At 38.5% G+C, this 12,983-nt stretch overlaps 1 protein-coding gene and 1 pseudogene across 4 annotated transcripts in view; both read left to right on the top strand.

The window, feature by feature from the left end:
- The window catches only part of INO80D (INO80 complex subunit D), a 68,202-nt gene that overhangs the window by 42,831 nt on the left and 12,388 nt on the right, over positions 1–12,983 (top strand). For all 4 annotated transcript variants that reach the window (XM_070458517.1, XM_070458514.1, XM_070458515.1 and 1 more), the window contains 4 exons: positions 672–781; positions 2,867–3,000; positions 10,851–11,068; positions 11,799–11,956. In XM_070458517.1, the coding sequence (XP_070314618.1) occupies positions 672–781; positions 2,867–3,000; positions 10,851–11,068; positions 11,799–11,956 (620 nt within the window). The remainder of the gene's footprint in view (positions 1–671; positions 782–2,866; positions 3,001–10,850; positions 11,069–11,798; positions 11,957–12,983) is intronic.
- On the top strand, positions 6,743–7,692 carry LOC139032117 (ubiquitin carboxyl-terminal hydrolase MINDY-3 pseudogene; annotated as a pseudogene).

Below are 12,983 nucleotides of genomic sequence, written 5' to 3'. Positions count from 1 at the left end.
TGCTTAGCTCTCTGTTCTGCATCCCATTCCTCATGTATTAGGTTCATTATTTTGCAGATGTATTGTTTAGAAGCTTTCTGAGGCCAAAATCTAACAATGATGATGTTGATAATAGTGGTGACTGACAACCATTGATTCTTTACTATGTACCATACTCTATACTGTTTGTGGTGTTTGAGATGTGTTGTGTCTTTTGATGCTTGCCTCTCAGCTATAGGACTCTTATCTTCACTCCACAGGTGAGGAAGTTGAGACTTAAGCAAGGCTCAGTAACTTGCCCAAGATCACAGAGCTAGTAAGAGGTAGAGCCGAAATTCAGAACCAGGTCTGTCTTATCTAGTCTCATGGTCTTCATCACTACTTTCTACTGCTTCTTTGTGAAGTAAAAGAAACCAAAATATCACTTTTAGAAAACCCAAACAAAACCCCAAAATAGATAGACATAGCTGAGGCCAAATTATAATGTAATTATTTGTTTTGTCAGTTGGGGAAATATTAGAACTGGTCATTGTTATTCATACTTGCATATTAACTAATGAATCTAGGTAGTTAAAAGTGTGAATGTTAAAAAAAAAAAGTGTGAATGTTATAAAGTAGTAACATTATTTGAATAATTGCCCTAGATTCTTAAAGCATTTTAAAAAATTTTTATTATGTTTTTCATTCCTTAGCATAAGTCGGACCACGTTGAAGGAGATGGAAGCTGCAGCATGCAGTGGGACCGTGAAGGGTGAACAGTGCACCAACAAAGCCCTTCCATTCACCAGACATTGTTTCCAACGTATCCTCCTAACTAAACTGAGTGTGCATTGAAAAGTACTGACTCGTTGGGGTAATATATTTCATTCTTAGGCCAAGTGAATGATTTTTGAAATCATAGCAATTTAGTATTTAAAATAGTTTTTATATTACTTCTGGTTTTCTTGGTGTTTACTCAAAGTTTCTTGCATTTGTTTTGCTCAAAAACTGAATAGCTTTTTCTTCTGCTTCAGTTCCGTTCAGTTCAGTCGCTCAGTCGTGTCCAACTCTTTGCGACCCCATGAACCGCAGCAAGCCAGGCCTTCCTGTTCATCACCAGCTCCCGGAGCTTACCCAGACTCATGTCCATTGAGTCAGTGATGCTATCTAACCATCTCATCCTCTGTTGTCCCCTTCTCTTCCTGCCTTCAATCTTTCCCAACATCAAGGTCTTTTCAAATGAGTCAGCTCTTTGCATCAGGTGGCCAAAATATTGGAGTTTCAGCTTCAACATCAGTCCTTCCAGTGAACACCCAGGACTGATTTCCTTTAGGATAGTCTGGTTGGATCTGCTTGCAATCCAAGGGACTCTCAGGAGTCTTCTCCAACACCACAGTTCAAAAGCTTCAATTCTTTGGCGCTCAGCTTTTTTTATAGTCCAACTCTCACATCCATACATGACTACTAGAAAAACCATAGCCTTGACTCAACAGACCTTTGTTGACAAAGTAATGTCTCTGCTTTTTAATAAGCTGTCTAGCTTTGTCATAACTTTCCTTCCAAGGAGTAAGCATTTTTTAATTTCATTGCTGCAATCACCATCTGCAGTGATTTTGGAGCCCAAAATAATAAAGTCAGCCACTGTTTCCACTGTTTCCCCATCTATTTGCCATGAAGTGGTGGGACCAGATGCCATGGTCTTAGTTTTTCTGCTTATGTTATTATAATTCTGTATTCAACAATTATATAAAAATGAGCAAAATGGACAGCAAGTAGTAGGTTCTTCCAGTGGCTATCATTTAAATAAAATTTTTAAAAAATAGGATTCTGGTCCAGTAGTTCTAGGTAGTTTGTAAGAGATAACCATGACACCCATTGACAGGAAAATCAAATCCCATTATTCAAAAACTGTCTTTAGTCCTCCAAGAAAGTTATACAGTTTTACAGACTTTTTTTTTTTACTATGGGATTAATTTCCTATTTTTATTGAGTACATTGCTGATCTGAAATGTATGAAAGATAATAAACATCACCAACTAGGAAAGAAGATATCATAAGACAGAATATACATGAGGAAAACCGATGTTAAGGAACTTCAGGGTGATTATGAAATCTTATTACTTTCACTTCCATTAAACATTTAAAGTTGAGTAGCATTTTAAAAAATATAGTAGCAATTACTTTTCTTTACTATCTTTCTGATTTTTTTCCTTCCTTTCTCTTCTTGGTATTGTATTTTCACAGCTTTTTCAGCAACAGTGTCTATGGAGTAAAGGCTTTTTTCCTGTATGCTTAATTGTAAAAGCATAAAAGAATAAATGAAAGATATTCCCTTAATATATATAAAGTAAATCTGTGGAAATGTAGTTACTGGCTAAAAGTATCTGCTTAAAAATGATGTTTTAATTTAAAAGTAATTTTTCATAAGTTAGAAGTTTGAGTTTGGTATTGGAGATGTGAAATGAAAAATTCAAATATGGATAGATGAGTTTTTTGGTAATTATATCTTTAACTGTTTATTCTTGATTAGTATCTTAGGTAGAAATTTTCCTTAAAAGAAGTTTTATTGTTGTTTAAACCATCATAGTGGAACTTTTAGGAGTTAGTGTGTTAGGAAGGAAACGACCCTGCTTCTCTAAATAATAGAAATCAGAATGGCCATAAGGGAGACTCATGTTAAGAGCTCATTAGCAAAACGGACTCCTTTAGAAGTCTCTTCTGATAATTGAAGATGATAAATTCAACTGTTGCCATTTTCTATAATAGTAATTGGATTGGTTCTTTAGCTTTTGTAAAATACAAAATTTATGATAACTAAGGATAAGTAACTAAAAAAATAAATTTTATATAGAAATTGAAAAATTAAATTGTTTCAGTGTATTTTATTCTTAACTTAAAAATACCCCAGATATCCTCTTAAACCGCTCTCAGCAACTCTTCTCAAGTTGCACAGCCAAGTTCGCAGATGGACAGCAGTGTTCTGTGCCCGTTTTTGACATTACACACCAGACACCTCTGTGTGAAGAACATGCCAAAAAAATGGTAAGTTCAGATTTTATTTTCTGCAATAGAGGCTTTCAAAGTTTTTTTTTATATTTGTATTTTTAAAATTTTATTGAAATATATTTGACTTATGATGATGTGTTGATATTTTTCTTCTCTAAAGTGACTCAGTTATACATGTATATACATTCTTTTTCATATTCTTTTCCATTATGGTTTGCCATGAGATATTGAATATGGTTCCTTATGCTATACAATAGGACCTTCTTGTTTATCCATCCTGTATATAATAGTCAGAGGCTTTAAATGGTTTGATAGCTATCCACAGTAGGAAATGTTTCGTGACTTGGTACAAGCTATGTGTGTGTATATATCACTGAAACAAGTTTTGTGAAGCTCTTTTAGTACCTCATATTTTATAATCTGTTCTATTTACTAAAACAAAATGTTGGCAATAAGCTATTGATGAATTTTATACCCTCATTACAAAAAAAACTAGAAAATATTTAGTTACTTAGATATGGTCATTTTGCTTATTATCTATATAGTCTATACTTCTTCTTAAGATACATTTTCTTATACTTAGGCAGGTTTTCCAAGATCTTTCTTTGCCTCATTTCTCTAGGTTTTTGCTTTACTTGTGTATAAATAACTCTGTGAATGTCTTGCTTATCTGGTGAAATTTCAGCCAAAAGCCAAACCCTATTATAATTCCATTGAATTTAATTATTGCTTTAGTTAGTGCTGGTAGCATAAGCCGTAAGTAATGCAGAATAATTGAGAGGAGAGACAAGTCTGAATCAGTGAGCTGTCTGAATTATATAATCACTTAAGATAAAGGCAGTTCCCCATGTGCCTACTCCTGAGTCCTGCTGTTTGCTAAGTGCCAGGTACCTGTGTGCTGAAAAACTGAGTGAGACGCTCTTACTTGCTATGAGCGTATTTCAGTCTGCCGGGCTGCTTCAGGGTCCAGTGGCCACTGGACAGGACCTGTTGTAACACCGTGGTCCTGGCATGGCCACTAGATAAGTGCATATCAAGGATTTTTTAGATCTCATGCTTCTTAGACCTCAGTTGCCATGTATTAAGTTTACTGGCTGCTTCTTCCTGAACGTCTTTTGTTTTTTAGGTTTCCTTTATTGACCATATATTTTGAAGTGTTGTATACTAAACTACACATACAGATGTTGAGTAATTATTTTAACATTTAAAATAAAGACATTTTTGTTAGCTCATTGAGGCTTTATCATTGTTAAAGAATGACTTCCATATGTTTTTTGAACCACTTTTCAGGACCTTCATTGGTGGTCTCATGGACCCTTGGTAACATGGGCTCTGTAGCTTTCTAACCACTGAAGTAAATAATCACCACTCTAGCATACTTCTAATAAGACTAGGAAAATATTGTTAAATAGCGGGGGTCTGTACTTCAGGATCTGCTTTATTGATTCAGTGAGTTGATCAGTATAACAATTATGTGAATGCTTCTAAAGAAACTGAAAGCAGTTTATTCTTTTCAGGTGGTTAAATATTCTACTTAGACAAATTCAGCTGGGCAAACATAAGGTTGAATTAGTGTAATAAACTTAGTCATAAAATAATATTTATTTTATACAATAAAAATATAGTGTAAATAAAATTATATTAATCAGGTTTTCAAAAGGTATTTTCAATGCAAAGTTTTTACAGTGATACAAATGGTTTTCTCTCTGGAGGCAGTTACAGAATCTGACACTAGTTTAAGCTATTTTTAAGTGAAAAGTTACATGAGAGAGTATAGCAACACTTGTATTCCATCAGTCCACCAGTGAGACACTCTCGATGGTAAAAACCATGCTAATCTCATGGCTCTACTTTCCAACTACATGCCATCATCTTTCCCTACATTATCGTAATAGTCTCCTAATTAGGCTCCCTTCCACGTGCCATGCCTCCTGCCCCCACATGTGTTCCTTGCATATCAGCCAGTGTAGACCATGTACATGGGTCCCACTGTCTATGAATTACATATAATAAAGTTCTCTCTTTTCAATATATAGTTCTGGTGAATTTTGACAGTGCATACAGTTGCATAAACACCACTGTAATCAAGATACACAATAGTTCATCACCCCCAGCCAAAGTCTCCAGTGCTACCCTTTGTAGTCAGCCTTTTTTTTATCCCCACTGATCTGCTTTTGTCTCTATTTACATTTTCCATTGTCTTGTAAATGGAATCGTTCAGTCTGTAGCATTTAGAGCAGGGCTTTCAGAATGTAGATCTGACCGTTTTAGTTCCCTGCTCAAAACCTTCCATTGGCTTCACATCGCCTCTAGAATCCAGTTCAAAACTCTTAATCGTGCCTATGAAGCACTTCCTCATCTGGCCCTAGCAACCTCTCCAGCTTCATCTTACACCCTCTCCTCACCTCCAGAGCTCTGGCAACACTGGCCTTCTTGCTCTTTCTTAAACACTTTACGTATGCTTCCATCTTGAGGAGGGCATGGCAACCCACTCCAGTATTCTTGCCTGGAGAATCCCCATGGCAAAGGAGGCTGGTGGGCTACAGTCCATGGTGGTTACAAAAAGTCAGACATGACTGAGCAACTCAGCACAGCACAGCATGCTCCCATCTCAGGGGCTTTGTACTTGTTTTTGTCTTTTCCTGGAATGTTCTTTTCCCCAATTCTCCATGTCTCACTCCTTCATTTCATTCTCCAGGCCAGAATACTGGAGTGGGTAGCCTTTCCCTTCTCCAGGGATCCTTCCCAATCCAGGGATTGAACACAGGTCTCCCGCATTGCAGGTGGATTCTTTACCAGCTGAGTCATAGGGGAAGCCCAAGAATACTGGAGTGGGTAGTGTATCCCTTCTCCAGGGAATCTTCCTGACCCAGGAATCGAACCGGGGTCTCCTGCATTGCAGGCTGATTTTTTTACCAACTGAGCTATCAGGGAAGCCCAGGCAAGAATACTGGTGTGGATTGCCATTTCCTTCACCAGGGGATCCTCTCTCAAACCAGGGATCAAACCCAAGTCTCCTGCATTGGCAGGCAAGTTCTTTACCATTGGGCCACCAGGGAATCTTCATACCCTACCTATTTTCCTTCCTAACATTTGTATTTATCTAATGTTATTTATTAATTCGTTTATTTTCTGAATCCCCCTACTAGAATGTAAACTTCACAAAGGCAGGAATGTTGTTTGTTTATTGCTGTATCTGCACTGCTTAGAGCAAAGATAAGTAATTGTTCAATAAATTATTGGTAGGCACATGGCTTGTGGGGTGGGGGGAGATTCTGAACTAGACTCAGCCACTGGATGGGACAGCCATTTGGTAGAAGAGACTCAAGCTATACGAGGTCCAGGCTGGCAGACAGAACATTGTATTCAACAGGGAGGAGCTTGTAGAACAGAAGGTAAGGTACTAAATGGGTTGTTGTCCTGCAGAGAAATATTCATAGAAGGGGACAGTCGAGAACGCTGTTCCGACTGTGAACACTAGTGAACAGTGTTCGTAAATAGCGTAGGTGAAGGAGCAGTTGGCTTTAGGAATGCCTCCAGGACACAGGTGCTCACAGGCTTTCTGGAGGAGCCGAGTAAGGGGATAGAAAGAGCCAGGCGGGGCCTCGGTCACGGGCGGTTCTGTGTGGTGTGTTGCCAGGATACACAGCATAAGCTTGGAAGAGTAAGGAAGAAGCCTAGAACCAGAACTAGTAGGGCTTGTATATTTTTAACTAGAGCTCTCTGACTTCCTCATATTTAAGACCCCCACTGGTCCTAGAGAGAGATCCTGGAGTGCATGCCAGCTCCTGGTGGGGACTGGCAGCTGCTTATTCACTGCATAGTGGGCATAAAAAATGTAGACATCGAGCCCCAGTCCCCGCCCGCACCAGTCAAGTGCGTGCGCCCTGTGTCTAGCCGCAACCCCATCCGTGGATGTTGACTATCCAGAATCTCACGACGTCTTTGGTTAGAAACTGGAGGCCTGTTTGCATTGCGAACTTCTTGGTATACATGAACAAGCTGCTGTAGGATTCTTAACACTCATGGAAGCTTTAAGATACTGTAAGGTTGGCTCTTACTTGAAATCTCCAAAATTCCCTATTTGGATTGTTGGCAGTGAAACTCACCTCACCGTATTTTTTGCCAAGGATATGGCTTTAGTTGCCCCTGAGGCTCCTTCAGAACAAGCCAGAAGAGTTTTTCAAACTTATGATCCAGAAGATAATGGATTCATACCTGACTCACTTCTAGAAGATGTGATGAAAGCATTGGACCTCGTTTCAGATCCTGAATATATAAATCTCATGAAGAATAAATTAGATCCAGAAGGATTAGGAATCATATTATTGGGTCCATTTCTTCAAGAATTTTTTCCTGATCAGGGTTCCAGTGGTCCAGAGTCTTTTACTGTCTACCACTACAATGGATTGAAACAGTCAAATTACAATGAAAAGGTAATGTATGTGGAAGGAACCGCAGTTGTTATGGGGTTTGAAGACCCCCTGCTACAGACAGATGACACGCCCATTAAACGCTGTCTCCAAACCAAATGGCCATACATTGAATTACTCTGGACCACAGATCGCTCTCCTTCACTAAACTGATTTGCCTAAGTATTTATAAAGAAGATTGTAATAGCAGATGTTGAAAAAAGGATGCAAGACTGGCGAGTGGCCCAATGAAGCTATACACTGGTATCACTGATAAACTGTAAATAACAATTAAAGACACATTTTCAGTGTTTAAGATATGTTTAAATTATTTGTTTTAAAGCTTTATGTTAAAGGTTACCCTATTTAAATTCTTTATGTGAAATTTACTAGCAAAACTAAGCTTTAATCAAAGTTCATCACTGTTGCAGTCAGATAATTTGGTCATTTGCCAAATTACAGACATCATATTACAATAGCATTTTTATATTGAGTATCAAGGTTACTATTTATAGACTTCTACTTTGGGATTTTATTTCATTCAGGCACCATTTATTGTTTAAGTAATTCTGGCATGCAATACATCAGCCTCCACATTGAAATGCAAAAGAGTTTTTACCTTCATTATTTCTAAAATCTGGTTTCCATTAGAAATATTGATAAATAACAAATTATCAACCTGGATCTTTGACAATTGGCTTAGCTCTGGCATGTGTATAAAAAGTAGAAACTATAAGGGAACATTACCATTTATTCACAGATATATAGAGGAAGAGAATCTGTTTGATAGTCTTAACACTGTTAACTTTCACTGTATTGCCAATTACACATTTCCAAATTTGTCCCAACAGCCCTGTAAGCCAGCTTTCTTGTATATTTATAAATGTGATAAATGCATGAGAACATCTGTTATTACATTAGTATATTGCATTATTTATTATGATCCTAGTCGATGGCTTAAATAAACATTTTTTCCTTTAAAAAAAAAAAAAAAAAATGTAGACATCAAGTGTTGAACCAAAAGGAATTACAGAGGCTGGAAAGCAGCCTGTCTTCTGTTGTTTTCTAAATTTGTTTGTGACTTTTGAGTTTGTAATTGTGTTGGATTCAGGTGTTTGGCTGGGATTAGAGTTCTTTTAGATTTCTTGGATTTATGCTTAATTTTATTCTTTCTTGCTTTGAGTATGTTTGTTGCTACTGATATTTATTAGTCTTCAGATCTTTTAATGTATTTGGTTATAAAAGTTATTACTGAACTTATCAACTCAAAGGTGACATCAGTCATAGAAACCACAGTTATTTTATATACCACCAAGATGGAAAAAATGTTGCACAGTGCATTGCTTATCACTTAAAATTTTTTATTTTATACTTATCAAAATAGCTTTTTTAGACTTAGACAGACATAAATATTTTTATCTTCTATTTCACTCCTGATTTCAGCTAATTCTTGATGTGTGAAAGGCAGTATATAACATCTGCTTTGTATATAACACAACTTTGTTCTCTTCGTGATTATTTTCCTTTCTCATTTGGTTGTTGCTTTGCAAAAAAAAAAAAAAAAAGGTAGAGGTTGGGATTGTGGTCGGTTCTTTAACAATAAATATTTGCTTCGCTAATAACAATTTTCTACCCTGCTGCTTTTTTGCCTTTCTGCATACCCATGTTTTTCCTCTACATGTAAAACCAGCAGTGCGCAAACCTCAGTTCAAACAAGGAAGAGTACAGAGAGCTATTACCAACTTTGAACATGTAGGCAGCACCAGCTATAATGACCATCACCTGGCTGCCAGAGATAATGATATGCCATTCTTGTAAAATGCTCCCCAACTGCAGAGATAGTAAAATGTGCATCTGGGAATTGATGAAATACCGTATTCAGGTTTAAGGGTACTAACTGAAGAAAGCTAGTTATATTGCAAGTTTCTTGTTCTTGCTGGTTCTTCTTCCTTTCCCTCCTCACTTAACTGCAGCAGTTTTATAAAGCTGTGTCCCCATTGTCTTCTCTCTTTACCTTGTCACCCTGGTCCATGTGAATTATCTGAAGGACTTCCACTGTGTCGCAACTCCCGAGTCTACACCTCCATCCCTTTCTTGCCTGCTGTGCACCAGACTCAATTTTCTCCTGCCACCCCTGGCCATCTTCACACCTCAAACTATCTGTGAGCCCAGCTGAATTCCTCAACTCTGATTCTGTTTATTCTGCTGTGTTCTGTATCCCACGAACAGCATCCTCACCTAACAATCACCTCAACTAGAAACTCTAGAAACACTTGAGAGTTCTATCTTCCCCTCATCCTCACCACTTCCACGCAGCTGTCATATTGTGAGGATTTTATCTCAGCAAGCCCTTGCTTTTCTGTTCTTGTCCACTTTGCCCTCCGCTGTTTATCTTCTAATATCTGTTGAAATCGCCCTCTGAGTGGAATTTTTGCCTTCACTCACTTGCCTCTTCTCTTTATTCATTTACGTTGCTACTACCAGGATAGTTAATCCTTTTATTATTACTCCTATCATTTCTTGGCTGCGCTGGGTCTTCGGTGCTGCACACAGTCTTTCTCTTGCTGTACAGAGCAGGGGCTACACTCTTGTTGTGGCACACAGCCTCTAACACATGGGATTCAGTAGTTGCAGCTCGAAGGTTCTGGAACGCAGGTAGGTAGTGTGGCTCACAGGCTTAGTTGTGCTCCGCAGCGTGTGGGATGTTCCCAGACCAGGGATCGAACCAATGTCTCCTGAATTGGCAGGTGGATTTTTATCCACTGTACCATCAGGGAAGTCCAGTTAATCCTTTAAAACTGTCTGCTGTCATCAAAGATCATTCCCCGTTGCCTATAAAATGAAGTTTAAAATCCTGAGCAGAGTATTCAGAGTCATAAGTCACACAGGAGCTGGTGCTAGACCCTCCTTACAGCTGACTTTTATATCTGACCCTCCATCATATCCCCAAGCAACAGTCTGTACCCAGTTGTCTGCTGTCCTTTTTGTCTCATTTGTGCTAGCTATTTCCTTTAGCTTAGAGTGATCTTCCCCCTTATCCCAACAACTGAAAGTCCTGTTTATCCTTTAATCCCACATAACTACAGATAATGGATTTTCCATTTGCATACCCTTAGACGGTATTTACATCATCATCACTCAGTTTTTCCTATAGTATTTACGTATACTCGTATTCATGTTTTTCCCATGGGATACCAAGTAAGTTCCCTTGGAGTGCAAATCAAGTTTTATTCAGTTCTTTTATACTACAGCACCTGTGACAATGCCTGTGACAAAGTGTGGAATGAGCTTTATGTATATATTGAATTGATGTGAATTAAATTTTCAAATGAATTTCTTATTCATTTAATTATTGTTATACATAGTTTGGGGCACTGTATAAAATAATAAGAGATATAAATATGTTTTTCAGATAGTGGTTTGCTTTTTCCCAAATAATCGGAGTTTAAAAATACCTGTTTATTCCTTCTAAAGGATAATTTCTTGAGAGGAGATAGCTCCCGTAAAGTTCAGCACCAGCAGCAGAGGAAACCCAGGAAAAAAACCAAGCCTCCTGCACTTACCAAAAAACACAAGAAGAAGAGAAGGCGTGGACCTCGTCGACCCCAGAAGCCCATCCCCCCTGCAGTGCCCCAGGGGAACCTCAGCATGCCCACCAGCGTCTCACTGCCAGTGGCGGCCTCCCACATGCGGTCAGTGACTGCGCCAGGGCTCAGGTCTCCTTCACATGTTCTGGTTGTTCTCAGAACATCGGCTTCCTTTCCTGTTGGAAGTAGGCTAAAGGCGCCCTGTGGTGTATCAGCCTAGACTCTGTAGTTTCCAGTAGCATTTTTACCAGATGCCTGATGTGTTTAGATCGGAAGTAAAGTTTTTGATTAAAACCCAAGAGAGCAGATGCTGATTTGGGGAGCTTAATTGTCTATTCTCAGATTTTTCTGTTTCAACAGAAATTGCATATATGTTCCAACAGAAACATCCCATCAGAAATGTGATGCATTATTAATTTTGACAGGGGTAAGCATTTTGACCCAATGAATGATGCCTCTGTTTCAGCTGCAAATTTCAATTTTATCTCTTTCATCTTTTTTAAAAAATTATTTTGACCAGATTTAAAATTCTACCAGAAAGTAGTAAGACACACTTGATAGACCAGATTGTAATTTGTTCTACTAGTACGCCAAATTGCACTTCATTCTACTAATTTGCAGTAAAAATAGTATCTCAAAATGGTTTCCTTTTCTTAATACATGGGTGAAAAGTTGCAGAAATATGTAACTGCATATGGTGAGGTCTGCCGTTCCGGTTTCAGATCTTAAAGTAGGCGAGGAGATTATTTTGAGTTAGGATCTTCCATTTCTGCTTCCGGTGACTTGGTGTGAAGGTAAAGTGGGAGTGGTGGGCCAACCGTGTCATCTTCCCCAGGAGCCCGTCCACACCGGAGCTGAGCGCTGATGAGTTGCCGGATGACATTGCCAATGAGATCACCGACATTCCAAACGACTTGGAATTGAACCAGGAGGACTTCTCTGACGTCCTTCCGCGGCTACCTGATGACTTACAAGATTTCGATTTTTTTGAAGGTACGTACGGTCAGTATTTTGATTGAAGTAAACTGGTTTTTCAAATGAATTTTTTTAAAAAGGGAAATAGTTATTTTTAAATGTGTCCAAAGTATTCCTCCTCACATGTAATGTGGACAGAAAATATAAAGTGCTGAAGCTGTTTTAGTCTCTTTAGAAAGTATACATTTTTTTTTAATGATAATATAGGCTTAGTAAATCAGTAGGTTTGATAGCTAGGCTTATAACGTTATTCCTTTAAAATGAGCGGTGGTGGTGGTGGTGGTTAGTCGTTAAATTGAGTCCAACTCTTGCAGCCCCCTGGAATGTAGCCCACCAGGCTTCTCTGTCCATGGAATTCTCCAGGCAAGAACACTGAAGTGTATTGCCATTCCCTTCTTCAAGGGATCTTTCTGACCCAGGGATTGAACCTGGGTCTCTTGCATTGCAACTGAGCCACAAGGGAAGCCCCAAATCAGTAATTTTAGTTTGTTTATTTTCTAACCTTTTCTTTCTGACTACATTGCATGGCATGTGGGATCTTACTTCCTTGACCAGGGGTCATGGCAGTGAAAGCGCCGAGTCCTAATCACTGGACGGCCAGGGAATGCCCCTACTTTAGTTTATTTTTTGAATAAAGACGTTTTAAACTTGAGTTTATTGAACTTTTCAGAACTTGTCCTCTTTTGATACCCCACCCTGTACTTCAGTTGAAGTGCACTTTTCCACAACAGAGTTTGCTTAACCCCACCAACTGTTTAGTGCTTTCAAGGGAAATCTTTTCTACTCTGAGAATGTTTCCTTCACCATTAAAAACTGGATATTTTTACAGTGATTACTCCAGTTCCTAACAGTAGATTTCTTGATATTGGAAAGGAAATCAGTGTAGCTTCCATTTTATGAAAATTCCTTAGAAATGGGAGACGTGTAAGGGGAGGAGCAGAGAGTAACGCAGAAACATGGGAAAAGGTAACCAACGAAGTCAGCTGAGCGCTTGCTTTTGTGCTGAGATACATGTGTGAGTTCTGTGTTCTGGGTTCATGGCTGT

Source organism: Odocoileus virginianus, chromosome 30 (genome assembly GCF_023699985.2).
Source record: "Odocoileus virginianus isolate 20LAN1187 ecotype Illinois chromosome 30, Ovbor_1.2, whole genome shotgun sequence".
Taxonomy (NCBI): domain Eukaryota; kingdom Metazoa; phylum Chordata; class Mammalia; order Artiodactyla; family Cervidae; genus Odocoileus; species Odocoileus virginianus.
This window is presented reverse-complemented; position numbering and strand designations above follow the sequence as displayed.